Raw genomic sequence first — 14,576 nt, 5'->3', positions numbered from 1 at the left:
TTTAGTGAATATTCATGGATTTCAACTGTATGGCTATACTTACAATGAGAGTAAAGATGTGTTTCTACCAAAGTGTTTTAAACACTGTTCTATCTTTTCATAAGAATTTTAGTGAGACTGTTTGTTAATATAGCTTGTACTCCTCATCATATAAAACTAGTGAATGAGCATATTTTCAGCAAGCCACAAAGTCCATCATAACTCCTAGCCGCTTTCTTCTCATGGTTTGCAATTTGAAAGAAATAGCTCTCATGATTTGTTTAGTTTTCTAAAATATTACATGAGGATAAAAGCCAGGAATAGAAAATGCCTAAAGTACTCAGTAATCTGAGAAGGGTAACTGTAACTTGGGTGAAGTTACAGATATTGATGTATAGATTTGACACCTTTTCTTTGGATTTCTTTTGATAAATCAAAATCATCGATGGTATATGTAAGTTACAATCTAAAGAAATGTGATTTTCAGGTATTTGCAAGCATTTTTATGCATGCATTGTGTAAAATCACATTGCATACCAGTGTAAGGAATTTGTTTCCTTTTGAGAAATGAAGGAATATTTTCTTGTGCTCTTACTAGTTCTGACCAGGAGGACTTTATTGTTTTCTTTAACTTACAGAACATTCATGTTCTGGTGCATGTTTTGGAGTGTATACAAGTTTGTGTTTCCCATTTTAGCATGTGCTTTTATAACTTTTATACCCTGAATTTCCAGAAGTTTTCCTAAATGGGGAAGTACTTAGAAATGAAATCCCTATGTTAATCAACAATAAGCATGTATAATGGTTCTAGAAAATTCAAGCCAGAATGGCCTAATACAGTAGTAATGCCATAATACAGTGGTTGCATGCTTGGGATTTGAGTTTTGTTGAGCTCAAATGTTTAGTTCATTTTCTATAAGCATTTATCCATTTATCCATTTTGATTTTAGGAGGAATTTTGCAGTTCCATGTGATAAGACCACCTCCTGGTCGAGGAAATATTACTGTTGACTGGAAAATTATTGGGCAAAATTGTGAACTCAATTTTTCTAACCTTACTGGACAACTCTTCTTTCATGAGGTAATACCACAAAGAAAAGCTTCATGACAAATTTCCAGAAAAGAAACCATTGTATTTTCAGGAAAAGGGAATAGAAAATCAACACCACTTGTAGTTATCATCATTCTCTCTTCTTCATACCTACTTGGTAGTAATTTGGATAAGATTTTCATTGATTAGCTAGCTCAGCATTCAAAATCTTTACAATTAGGGCCGGGGATTTAGCTCAGTGGTTCCGCCACCTGCCTCACAAGTGCAAGGTCCCGAGTTTGATTCCTGGTAACAACAACAAAAAAAAAATTGGGTAACAAAATCTTCACAATTAGTTCCTCTCTACTTGCTTTAAATCTGGCTTCTCATGAGCCGGTGGTTCTTATTTAATTAATTTTTTAAGCCACAGAATTCTTGTTTAAATGAAAACATGTTTGGATGCAGTTTATAAGGGCGATAAAAGCAGTAGGTAATTTATGTTCAGTAGCAACACAGGTATGGATTTCCTTCTGTTTGACACAGGGAACAGTGAACACAACGATACTTGTACATCTATTGGATGACAACGTTCCGGAAGAGAAAGAAGTATACCAAGTCATTCTGTATGACGTCAGGACACAAGGTAGTTCAGAATTCAAGTTTGAGTTGTCTTTGTTATTGTCTTTTTAGAAAAAACAAAGAAGAAATAGTTGCTATCTCTGTATTTACCAATTGATACATACCAACTTAAAAATACAACTTTAAATATTGTCTGTCCCATAGAAATATTAGATCAAATTTTAGTATATGTGCTGCCAAAGAGAGCACAGGTCCAAAAAGCACTAGCAAAATATGGGAATGCTTATCTTTATGGACTAAGAGAAAAGTGCTAAAAATTTTCCTAGTTATTTATGGAATTAAAATATACTTTCGAAGGTAGAAATTTCTGAAAATAAATTTATGCTAACGAATCAGTTTGGATTCTGGACAATTATAATACAGTATATGGACAATTCAAAATTTAATTATTTTCAGAAAATTATCTGGATACTCTCTTCAGTTTCTATTCAGTTTCTATAATTCTGATAAGCCATGTAGCTAATAAGGGCAATAATCTATCAAGTGAAAGAAATCATGACTTTTAAAAATGCAATATAGATTGTCAGCCTGAAGATTTCTGTTAGGGATGTGAACAAAGTAAACCCTTTTTGGTTCCTTTAATATGCTTTGGAGACCAGGGTTCTATTTTAAGTATGTAGAACTTAGTGCCAAATCACGGTTAGATTTCCTAATGGAGTCCCTGCTATTTCTAGGGGTTCCACCAGCAGGAATTCCTCTGCTGGACACTCAAGGATATGCCGCTGTCCTGACGGTTGAAGCCAGTGGTGAACCGCGTGGAGTTTTAAATTTTGCTCTTTCATCAAGCTTTGTTTCACTACAGGAGGCTAATGTGACAATTCAGCTTTTCATCAACCGAGAATTTGGATCTCTAGGTTTGTGTTATGCTAGAATAAATTGGGTTTCTGGGCAAAGGGATTTTTACTATCCTACTTGTATGGGTGAAAGCCATTATGAAAATAAGCAAAGAAAGGAAAAATTAATATTTATTAATTCAGAGCAGTACTTTATAATAGCTTCACTTCTGAAAAATTTGAAGGAGTTATTTATTTTCACAGAAATGCTGTGTAATGGACAATCATGAATTATCCGTACCATATGGTAGCGGACCGGCTGTGGATCCATTATGAGGCTGGCCTTGTATAGTTTTCTCTGTATATTTTTAATTTTCTCTGAAGTAGAGGCCGGAGAAGGAAATGAAAACATGCAAGCCCTAGGAAGTCTAGGCTTAGAAGTAGCACATCCTCACTTTTACTTTGTACTATTGGCCAAAGCAAACCACAGGGCCACCCACACTCAAAGTCCAGGCAGGGAAGCAGGCCTCACCCCCTTTGGGGTGTCACTGAGCCATGACATGGGCACAGGAGAAGGGATGAATTTGGGGCAATAATGAAAGGTACTGGAGGTGTTACAAGAAAGGCAGGGTTCACAGTGAAACATAATTTTCAAAATTTAAATAATTCCAAAATCTTTTTTGCATCCAATTCAGTTAGGGACTATCAATGTCACATACACCACGGTGCCTGGAATATTGAGTCTGAAGAATCAAATGGAAGGACACCTAGCTGAGCCAGAAGTTGATTTCATCCCTGTTGTTGGCTTTCTGATTCTAGAAGAAGGACAAACGGCAGCAGCCATCAACATTACTATACTTGAGGTAAAGCTCTGATGATGATTTTCTGTGTTCAACCTGAAGTCACCGCATGGGAAGTAGGAATCGATGGAATGTTCTGACATCAGCAGTCACATTTAGTAAGAGGCTTCCCATTTCAAGGTATAAAATTTCACGCGAGGCAAGATTGTATAACTTTCAGTTTTCTCTGTATTAAAAAAATGTTGCTCTGTTCTGTGGATATGGCTCAGCAGTTGAGCACTTGCCTCGCATTTGTGAAACCCTGGGTTTGATCCATCCCCAGCGCATGTACATGTATATGTGTGTATATGTATGTATGTAATTTTTCCTTTAATATAAACTTTGTATATTTTATAACCATAATCTCTAGAAATTTAGTGAATTCAGTTCCGATAGGGTTCTTTAAGTCTGATTGGTTCCACTCTGCTGGTGCCTTTAAATCAGCTGATTTCTTTTCGTGACTTTTTTTTCAAACCACACAGGAGTTCCTATTCTTGATTAGATAGGCTGGCCTGGTGTTATATATTTGATTACAGAAACATCTCGTGATAAACAGAATTTCCTTAGTGCAGTTCCCTCTACAATGGCACTGGCCTGAGAGGTTCCAGAGGAGCCCTTTGAGTACTCCAAAAGACTCACTGGACCAGCAGATCTGGGGCGGTTGGAATCTTTGTGTGGAAGACCCGCTAAAACAGAGATAGCAGGAAACTCATTAGAAGCTGAGGGCAAAGAATATGATTACAGTCAAGCCTAAGGAAATCACAGGGGACTGAAATTGCATTTTAAATGATTTCTCATGGGAAATTTTGTGCTGTTTTTGGACTTAGTGTTTCAACTTCTTAAATACATTTAAATACATTCTTAAATACATTACTGTTTCAGCTTCTTAAATACATTTATAGGAGGTTTAGAAAAATAGTGCTATGGAAGGGGTAAGGGATGGATGTGAAGGGAAAGAGAAAATGAATATTACATTTGAAAAAAATGTTAGTTACTACAGTATGTATTTGGAGGGGTTTCATTTTTAAAGGGTTTTACTCTCTCAAAGTCTTTTACTTTTACTTAATTATAGATAGCATAAACCATGCACCATCTAAAGTCAGTCACTCTTATTTTGTTGATTACCCTGGCATTGTAACCTAATGTAACATCATGAAAACTCTAAATCCACAAAATAAAAGATAATGTCAGTAGGTAGCCGGTAACACAGGATTTGAAAAAAATTGTAGGGCAGTCATCTTTCAAATGTCTCGTGTATGTTACCGAATACAATTATATGGATTATTCCTTAGTTACATTAATTTTTAACCAGAAAATATCAGCACTTTCTTTTACCTAGAGTTTACCTTTTTGAACCTAGGATTTCAGTTCCACTTTTCTTTCTCCTAGCTCTCTGCAACTTTTCTGCTCCCTGAGTAGCACTAGATTAAAACACTGTAGCCCTGACATAAAAGTAAGCCGTGTCTTAGTCACTTTCCTTGTCTCCGGGACATGATCCCTGACACCTACAACTGAAAGGAGAAGTTTATTTTGCTCGATGGCTACAGGCCCTGGCTGGCTGGCTCCAGGGCAGGATAGCAGGGCAGAGGGGCATGGCAGAGGAAAGTTGCTCGCATCATGGCAGCCAGGAACTGTTGCTCAAAGGGAGGAGACAGGGAGGGGATGTGCTCTTCCAGATCGTGACTCAGTGGCACAGCTCTCTTGACTGGACCCCCTTCCTAACAGTAAGTCAGCCCTGTCACCCCCACAGTTCAGTCATCTTCCAAAAGCCCCTTGGGGGCCATTCTCCATCTCAGGCATAGCAGATGGCAAGCGGGGAGCTGTGGCATGGGCTGGGGCAATGGGAGTAGGTGGAAGACAGTCCTTTGATATCACTGATTCTCTAACTTATGTTTTTCCATACATTACAGGAGGTAATCTAAAGACTAATTTTTCACTTTTTATGTTTTCACTTGAAATAAATCTTTATTAAAATGCAAAGCATATATTGGTGTGTGTGTGTGCTGATCTTTTATGTACACACATGCATGCACGCGCACACGCACACACACACACACGAGTTTTTACTGCTCCATTTCTACATTTTTTGTGTGTGTGTTGGGGGTCGAACTCGGGTCCTTGTGCTTGCGCAGCAGGCGGCAAAACCACTGAGCTAAATCCTCAGCCCTACTTTGAGTTTTTGTATCACTCCTGACATGGATTGTGCTAATGCTTATGTTCTAGGCATCTGCCTGATTTCATTACTATTATGTGGATTAGTGATTAATAATGATAGCTGTAGTTCTAAAGGCCAGTCACTGTACATACATTATTTTTCTTTATTATTACAACCCTACGCCAAAGTAGCCATTCTTTCCCCTAATAAAAAGATGAAAGAATTTAGGCCCTAAAATGTGAGTAAATTTGGTACTAAAATTACAGAATTTGGTACTAGATCTCCTTGATTGCAAAGCCTATATATTTTTTTTGTGGTACAATGGTATTCTTCATTTTAAATATTGGCTATTATAGACAGTTAAAATATTTTATTGTTATATTTAAAATAATTATGTTTGTATATTTGCATAATTGGTTTACCTATTATATGGATCTAGGTTAAAACTATTACATTTAAATAGTTTCATATTATTCAATCTAACAACTTCCTATAACCAAGTATAAGTTTAATACTTTTATGTTTGTTTTTCTAATTTAAATAATTTCTTCTATTTGCTTACAATTTAATATTTTCTGTATACTGTTTATGCAAATGTATATGTAAGAAAAAAATTTAAAACAGCTCACGAGAGTTAATTCCTTTTGAGAACATCCTTAAGGCATGTAATGGGGTTAATTTTTCAGGATGACATACCAGAGCTGAAAGAGTACTTCCTGGTGAATCTAACTTCTGTCGAACTCATCATGGCTCCTGTAACTTCACTTCCTCCCAGACTAGGTAGGATGGACTTTTTGTTTGTTTCTTTTATTCACTTCAAATGACATAACTTCATTTTGTGTGTGTGTGTGTGTGTGTGTGTGTGTGTGTGTGCTGGGGATCAAACTCAGGTCCTTCCACTTTCGAGGCAGGCAGCGGAACCACTGAGCTAAATCCCTGGCCCATAACTTCATTTTTCAATCAGAAGTGACTCTTGTGATGTTTGTTAATTTCAGCTCTGTGTGAAGAGATGATGGGTTTTTATATTTATTTTAATAGAACATATTATTACAGTTCTGTACATTCAACACTACAAAGATATTAAATATTATTATGTCATACTCTTTACATTTTACAACTATTTTATAACAATTCATTTAATCCTCAAAATAGTATTAGTGGTTTGGAAGGACTTTTCCTTTCATTTTATTTTAAAATTTAATTACCTATTTTATTAAATCTCCAAACTCTGAGGTGTTATTTTCTTTTAAGTTAAGCAGATCTTTTATTTGTTGTGTTTCCTGGTCCTTTTTTGACCTTTGATCTTTTCCTTTTCATGCTTTTAGAAAAGACTGAGTTAATTCATTACAGACTGAAAGGTGAAACTTGGACCTTGTTACAAATTTACGTAAATTTCTTTAAAAGTAATGTATTCTTCGGACACAAACTCCTATTTGCAGTTTGGATTGTCTGTAGGTGCGATTGCCCAGTAGGGGGCGATAGTGAGCAGCACTGAGGGTCGCCGGTAGAAGGTGGGCTGGACATGGGGAAGATCAACATGGGTTAGAAGAGAAGCTGGACAAATGCAGTGACCTGAGGAACAGCATTCCTCATTCCCTTCCATCTCTCAGAGTGACAACTTTGCAAACGTTGAAATAATCGTTTTCCTAGATAGTAGTATTTGGCTGGTTTTGGTTCTTTTGTAAAAGAAACTAGAAAGCTCCAAGGACTAGATGGTTTACATCAAGGATTATTGCAAGATGATTATTGTTCACACTAAGAAACTAATGACAGCCTTCCTAATTCCCATGCTCACACTGAGTGTAGCTGGAGTTGCTGACTTCTGCCGAGCTCCTGTTGGTTTGCATCTTCTTCCCATTTTATAGATATGGGAGCAGAGGCTGAGAGAATCGGAGCAATATGCTCCAAATCATGCCACTAGGAAGTGGTAGAGCGATGCTCTTAACAGCGTGGTCTGGTTTTAGAATCTCTGTTTTTTAGCCTCTTGTTCGATGGGCGCAGGTCCCGATTTTCTGTTCTCTCCAGACACTTGCGGCTCGTGTTATCACTGAAAGGTCTGAAAGGTTTGCCAGCACTGGTCTAGAGAAAATTACACTCTCCCTCCTTCTTCCCCACGGTGGCAGAGTGGGGAGTACCCTGAACTAAGATAAAGGACAAAAAGTTTTTTGAAAAAATTAACATGCACCAGCAACAAGATGAGTTACTATTTCAAGATTGAGTAATAGGTACTGTATGAATAACATACTACACTTAATTCACAGAATACAGGATAAAAAGGTTCAGAGAAGTTTGTGTCATTTGTCCCTTTTTACTCTCCCTTTCCCTTCTTTCCTCCTGTCTAGTTTGTATTCCTGTCCCTCTTGGTTCTGTCTCACACCTGTTCTTTCTGCATCACTCCCCACCTTCCTTTTCCCATTTCTCTTTCCTCTTTTCTTGCCCTTCTCCTTCCAACGGTGCCCATTTTCCCTCCCTCCCAAAGTGGTGATATTATAAAGGTGTCAATTTTTTAAAAAATTAAAATAATAGAAATAAAGCCATGTGCTCCACTGCTTATTATTTCTTGCTGTTTTTAGTTGGTTGAATTTTTATATCTCAGTGGCTCTTACAAGCAAGAGTGTCCTTTTATGGACACTATAAGCGTTTGTGCCTTTGCTTTCTAGAAACATCTTCTGAGTCACATCAACAATAGCTGTATATTAGGAATTATATAATCTCAAAGAGACTGTCTAAATTCTGTATCAAACCGTGCTTTTAAAGGGAATTTTAAGTAAGATTGATATTAATAAATTTATATTCATTTTAAAGTATGTGTCTGTGTTTTTTCAGATGCAGAAGGCTTGACTGCACAAATTATTATTGATGCCAATGATGGTGCCCAAGGTGTAATCGAGTGGCAGCGTAGCAGGTAAGCACCAGGCTGTGTGAAGGGCATTTCCTGAGCTTACTATCTCCCATGGAGAAGTTTGTAGGAGAAACAGGATGAGCATTCTCTTTGTTCTTTGATAGATATGAAGTAAGCGAATCGCATGGAAGTGTGACCTTGGCTGCCGAGAGGAGAAGAGAGGCTCTGGGCCAGGTGTCCTTGTTCATGTACGCCCAGAATTTGGAAGCCCAGCTGGGGCTGGATTACATCTTCTCCCCAGTGGTAGGTGCCAGTGGTGATCGGGGGTGACTTTTATGAATTACTTTATCATTGTTCTTTCTTCTGAATTATCATGACTTAGGTCTTGCATAAATAAATTAACCTTAATGAGCTGTTATATAAACTGTTCCACAGTAAGTCGGGAAAAAATATTTCCATAGGGTAGATTCACTTATTGCACTATTTTAGCAAATAATGTAATTTGAATTTTTAGTACTATTCTAAAGATTCATGAACTATTTTATCACAGTATTTGATACTGGAGGACACAGTATTTTGTATTAAAGAATTTATACCATAAAATGACCTCACAGTTTTTCTTATGCTTCTTGAACATTTTAACTTGTTTTTCTTTGAACTTACGAAACACCCTTAGTAGTTTTAAGTAGGTTTTACTTTGTCTCTTCCTCCATAATCTTTTTTCTTTTCCTCTCTAATCTTTGATTTTTAAAATAAAATATTGTCCATTTAAATTAAAAAGGTATCATGCAAAAACTTTTAAAAAGGATTTCATGTAAAGTAGCTTATTCTTTACATTTACAACTATATTGTATTTCTTTTCAAACATTTTATAAAGCCTCAGGGTATATTTAAATATAAAACTGTTTCCTTTTACCTTTTTGGCCAGATTCTTCATTTTGCTGATGAAGAAAGGTATAAAAATGTAGACATTGTGATTCTGGACGATGATGTTCCAGAAGGAGATGAAAAATTTCAGCTCATATTAACAAATCCTTCTCCTGGAGTGGAGCTGGGGAAAAATACAATAGGTAATCAATGGTCTCTTTATCTGTAACCCTCTCCATCATGCTGGCTTCCCCAGTACGGGGACAAGAGATTTCTGTACTCAAAATAGAAGATGTTTTAATAAGCATTTCAGAATGTGTGTGTGGCAGTGAAATGGTGCTTTATCCTGTGTGTGTTTATGCTAATAAACAAAAGTAGGTTGATACTAAAGGTAATATTAAAGTATTTCCTCAAATATCACAGTTGTATTTAATTTGCAGGCATCTCCCCTTCAGAATACAGTTCTGCTCTCGTTTCCTCCTTAGCTGCAGGAGTGACAAAGGTGTTTCTCTCAGTCTCCCCTGACACCACAGTATTCTGCGTAGAGCGGTGGGTGGGGTATTGATCTCTGGGACCACTGCAGCCCTAATTCTTCATTTGGAATGGGGTGACATTGTTACTAAAACCTACCCTATCCTATTTCACTGCTTATTAGGTGCTACTTAGAGAAGGTAAAGGAAGAATAAAGGAGGGAACCGTGTGAACATACAGAACATCGGGTTAGAAGGGCTCTTAAAAACTCGCTTCTTGGGGATTTTAAGTTAATTAACCTTTGAATTCCTAGCATTAATGCCCTTTCTGTGGAAAGAAGTTTGATTTTTATATTTGAAAAATATGAAAGAATTTTGAGTAACCAAAGATTGATCTTTACCTTTTTTACTGTATTCTATTTATTGGTGTATTGATAAAATAAATTGATTATTTCTAACTGCAGAAACCTGTTTTCAAGGGTGTGGCTGTTGTTTCATGTTCAGAGAGCATATGTTTGAGATGAAATGATTTTCTTGTAGAACATGGAGAGTTACAGGTACAGGATTTTGGGAATGGACACCATGTGCTGGTTAAGAATTGTCTATGTGTGAGCAATTCAAAATTCAATTCAAATGGATTTAATCAGGGTTCAGAGATATATGGCCTTAGATGAGGTAGGACCAGGACTTAATCCTTCCAGACTCCGAGGTCTTCTCTCATCTCCTGGCCCTTTTGGAAATAGCTTCATCCCAAAGCCAAGATTACTCACTGTTACAAGACAGATGGTGTTCAGCATCTTTTTTCTGTGTTCCACATAACAGGAAAGAGAGGACACTTAAATGCAAGTATTCCTAAAGAAGTCTTGAGATAATTCTGATTGGGATCATATAGGTTACTGCCCACCACAGTGAGGGAGGTCATTGCACTCTGTTGAGCTTACTTTAGGCTTGTAATTTTCTATTTTTAAAACTTTTATGGAAACAATAATTGCTTTGTGTGGTGTTTTTTTTTTTTTTTTTTGTACCAGGGATCAAACTCGGGACCTTGCGCTTGCGAGGCAGGCACCGGAACCACTGAGCTAAATCCCCGGCCCTGCTTTGAAAGTAGATATGTCTTAAACCATGCCTGATTAATGGACCTTTTGGTCATTTCCAAAAGCTTTACTAAATGCACCTGTGCCTGCGTCTTCGTAAACGGGGACAGTCAGGACTCCGGGTCAAGTGCAGTGGGTGCTGAGTGAGGGACAGGGTCACCGCCTCTGTCGTGTCCGCGGCCCTGGGCACTGGGGCTATTGCCCCATGTCCTCACTAGCAACTGCTTTTGTCTTAAAATTTTTATACTGATTCCAACAAATGAAAGATACATGGTCATATTGTACATTTTTATGCATTTTTCTTCATTTTCCTTTCATTAGTGGGTTTGGCTCTGTTCTTTTTCCTTTGTGTGACTCTGGTTTTTAGGATCTTTGTGGACTTTCCCGTGGCTTGTGTTTGTATTGGTTTATAGGAAAATTCTTAGTATCTAAATTCAGTCTTTCACTGCATACATATATCACAGATATTTCTCCTGCACTGGCATACGTCTTTTAAGTTTATTATGAAGCCTTTTATTAAAAGGGTTTTTTTAAAACGTAAAGTATCAAATATTTTCTAATAATTTGTTAAATGCTACTTATTTCTTTCCATCCACTCTAAAATATTTTACATTATAATATTAGAAAATACAATAGTTATGAAAAATATACTTTATCGTAGTTTTTCTTTACATTTACTATTTAACATGGAACAAATTTATTCATTAGTAGTGTGTGAGACAAGGATACAACTTTATTTTTGTCCTAAATGGTATAAAGCAGTGCCCTGCCATCATGGAGAGAATGAAACACCATTAGGCATTGGGTTTCAGTGTGAAGTTCTTTTGCATCGATCCAAAGCTGATGAAAGATGAGGTAGAGCCCGGCAGCTCTCAGTCCTGCCGATGTCCTGTGACACAGCTGGACAAAGCTCGGGCATCCCCTTACCAAGGAGGAGGCCGCTGCCTCCTGCCCCTCGGAGTCTGAGGGCCACTCTTGGGAGTTCGGGGCCCAGCATCTGCAGCAGGGCTGGCCTCACTCTCACAGGTCAGCGTTGTCCTCGGGTGCAGAGAGTGAGCACTGGGCAGGTAGGGACTGCTGCGTGTGCCCGAGAAGGGGTCGGGACAGGGACATTGGAGTGTGCACCAGCATCCGCCACAACTGCACATTGCAGTGCTGGGGTTTTCTCCTGTGGCTCTTAGCGTTTTCGTGATGCCATCCGGGTGTGTTCCTGCACGAACGAGGCCCCTTCTCTTCCTGTTTCGACCCTCATAGCCAGTGCGCAGATATGTAGTGAGTCTGTACCTGTGTTTTCCTCTACGTGTGCAATCCTGGCCTTGCACACTGGCTCTGCCGCTTCCTAGCTTTTGAACCTCAGACAGCTTTAGCTATAGGTTCTGTGAGATGGGAATAATCATACAATCTACCTTGTAGAGTTGCTGTGAAAATTAAATATATGGATGAGAAAGTTAGTAAGTTGTTGATAGTATTGGTTGTTGCAGTTACTAATATTTTTATTAATGATTGTAAAAATAGAAAGCTCTTGATATTTGGGGATTTCTAAGCCTCTGTTTTTGACTCATAATAATTTTTTTCTTGTACATTTTCTTAGTAGACAAACATTTCATTTAGAAAATAGTGACAGTTTGGCCCTTCCTTTCCGTTCTTTGTGCCAGTTTCCTGGGCGATAGCCCTAGGACTCTGCTGCCTGAGCAGGGAGGAGAGATGCCGCTGCGTGTGTTGTTTCTGTTTCTAATGGCAATGGTTTTGCTCTTTGAGCATTAAATGGGGTATTGCTAGTGACTCCTGGGAGATGCCATTCCACTAGCTTGACAAACATGCCTTCTCTTCCAAGATTACAGACTGTTTTTATATCACGAGGGAATATGGAATTTTATTAAATGCTTTAGACAATTTTCCTCTTTTGTTTTGTTTTGTTTTGTTTTTTTGGCACCGGGGATCCAACTCGGGTCCTTGCGCTTGCGAGGCAGGCAGCAGAACCACTGAGCCCCCAATTTTCCTCTTTTTAAAGAGAAAAACTTACGTAAAATAATGGCTTTAGGTAACGAATAGGCCTCATTTCCAATGACACAACCACGCTCCTCTGGCATTCAGAGCTCGCTGTTTCCGCTCACCTCCGCTCCTCGCCCTCGCAGACCTGGTCACTTTACTCGCTAACGAAGATGGCTCCGGAGTCCTGTCCTTCAACAACAGCGAGCGCCTCTTCCTGAGAGAGCCAGTGGCCGCCTCGGTCTCCCTCTCCACGCAGCAGAGCGAGGCAGTGCTGTCCGTGGTCTGGGAGCCCGCGCAGGGGCTGTTCGGGACCGTGACCGTGCAGTTCCCGGTGACCGAGGCCAACTCCTCTGCGGAGTCCCAGGACCTGACCCCTTCCCGAGGCTACATTGTTTTAGAGGAAGGAGTTCGATTCAAGGTGCGGTGTGGCTCTTTTATCTTTAATGTTGCAGAGGGCTTCTCTAAAGGTGCACCCTACCTATCCTCAAAGGGAAAGGAAGCATTCCCAACTGAAGATTTCCTACAGACCCGGAGAGGAGTGTGTGGTCCCAATGAGGTGCAGCTGGAGAAGTCGCTCTTCATGGAGCAAGGGAGGGAGAAATAATAAAACGGCATAGAGCTAGTTTGAATTTCAAGCCCATGTCAATGGCAAAATTCTCTTTATATTGTGTATTAAGCATAAACTAAAAGAAAAAAAAATCCCAGCCTCACTCAGACACTTCTTTTTGCCACAGTTTAAATGTAACTGCTTATCTTAGATTGCTTGTTTGGGCGTAGGAATAGTATATTAGAGGAAAAATGCTGAGTTTTAGTTGAATTATGACTGTGATCTCATGGAAGTTTACCCTCTAAATTTTTTTATATTTTTTATTTTCTATACTTGTTACTAAACTTTATTTTTAAAAACAGTTTAATTTTAAGATAGTTATACTACCTTTAGACATTTTTCTCTAGCTGGCTATATAAAATATAACTCCGAACTAATATACATAATTCTTTCATCTAAAATAGTTCATCCCGTTAAATAATTTTCCTCATGATAATTTTGTGTAAACTTCAGCATACTTTTATGCTGGGCTGTTTTTATGTTCTTGGAAATGTAAACCTTTAATTGTTCAGAGACACTTAAATCCTGAAATGATATAAAAATTCAGATTTGAAGTTTATTATGATTTTGCCCTTCTTTTGCTGTGTTCACATTTTTTCATTTTTAAATTTTAAATTATTTGTATTGTTTTTTTCCTGTTACTTTTTCATAGGGTGAAGAAAAGCCCTTTCTGTTCATTAGGCAAATTAAATGTTAGGGCAAATTGGAATAAATTTTAATGCACATAACTGCTTTTTTCCTGCTTACCCATTCACCCATGGATGGAATCCTAGCTTGCTTCCTTCTCAGTTTTAGTTCTCTTTAGCTGTTTTTAAAACATGATCTGCAACTTAATTCTTTTTTTTTTTTGACAGTGGCATAGGAAAAGACTTTATTTTTTTATTATTTATTTTTATTTATATATATATATATTTATTGGTACATTTTCAGTATAAAATACATTTACATTTATCATTGGGTGTTTGTACCAGAACAGGATGTATCTTAGTTCTTATTTTTTCTCCCATTACTTGTGCACCCTTCACCCCCTCCACCCTTCCCTACTTACACAGACTTTGATTCCATTTTTTTTCTTTCTCATAATTTTTCCTTTCCCTTCTTCCCTTTCCCCTTCCCCTCCAGCCATCCCCAAACCCATGGACCTTTTCTTATTTAAAATTATCAATTATTCATTTTAATCATTTTCATCCTTATTTACATTTTCAATTTCTGACACTAGAGAAACTATTTGGTATTTACACATGTGTGTCCTATTTATTTCACTTAAGAGTATGGCCTCAATATGCATC

The 14,576-nt window shown here is 37.9% G+C and overlaps 1 protein-coding gene across 3 annotated transcripts; it reads left to right on the top strand.

Moving 5' to 3' along the window:
- The first annotated feature begins 908 nt into the window (after positions 1-908).
- On the top strand, positions 909-13,479 carry LOC147829316 (adhesion G protein-coupled receptor V1-like). Of its 3 annotated transcripts, XM_087206423.1 has the most exons (9): positions 909-1,060; positions 1,553-1,652; positions 2,323-2,502; positions 3,117-3,284; positions 6,102-6,195; positions 8,242-8,320; positions 8,422-8,560; positions 9,186-9,327; positions 12,824-13,479. In XM_087206423.1, exons 4-9 carry the CDS (start codon positions 3,177-3,179, stop codon positions 13,282-13,284), a joined length of 1,023 nt encoding a protein of 340 aa, XP_087062549.1. In that variant the 5' UTR covers positions 909-1,060; positions 1,553-1,652; positions 2,323-2,502; positions 3,117-3,176; the 3' UTR covers positions 13,285-13,479. The 3 variants fall into 3 exon arrangements, with proteins under 3 accessions (XP_087062549.1, XP_087062548.1, XP_087062550.1); XM_087206422.1 differs by lacking the exons at positions 909-1,060; positions 1,553-1,652; positions 2,323-2,502 and adding an exon at positions 4,650-4,984; XM_087206424.1 differs by lacking the exons at positions 909-1,060; positions 1,553-1,652; positions 2,323-2,502 and having other exon boundaries at positions 3,239-3,401.
- Positions 13,480-14,576: the final 1,097 nt, after the last annotated feature.

The sequence above is a fragment of the Heterocephalus glaber genome, unplaced genomic scaffold, assembly GCF_053883595.1.
Source record: "Heterocephalus glaber isolate CG9 unplaced genomic scaffold, H.glaber_assembly_v1.0 deba00000675, whole genome shotgun sequence".
In the NCBI taxonomy this organism is placed as follows: Eukaryota; Metazoa; Chordata; class Mammalia; order Rodentia; family Bathyergidae; genus Heterocephalus; species Heterocephalus glaber.
The sequence above is the reverse complement of the archived record's forward strand: the minus strand, read 5'-3'. Positions and strand labels throughout refer to the sequence as shown.

Coding starts and splice junctions, on each gene's coding strand:
- LOC147829316 (XM_087206422.1), top strand. CDS start 4,853: ATGGCAGAGGAAAGTTGCTCGCATCATGGCAGCCAGGAACTGTTGCTC. Junction 8,321..8,421: donor ATCGAGTGGCAGCGTAGCAG/GTAAGCACCAGG, acceptor GTTCTTTGATAG/ATATGAAGTAAGCGAATCGC. Junction 9,328..12,823: donor GCTGGGGAAAAATACAATAG/GTAATCAATGGT, acceptor TCGCCCTCGCAG/ACCTGGTCACTTTACTCGCT.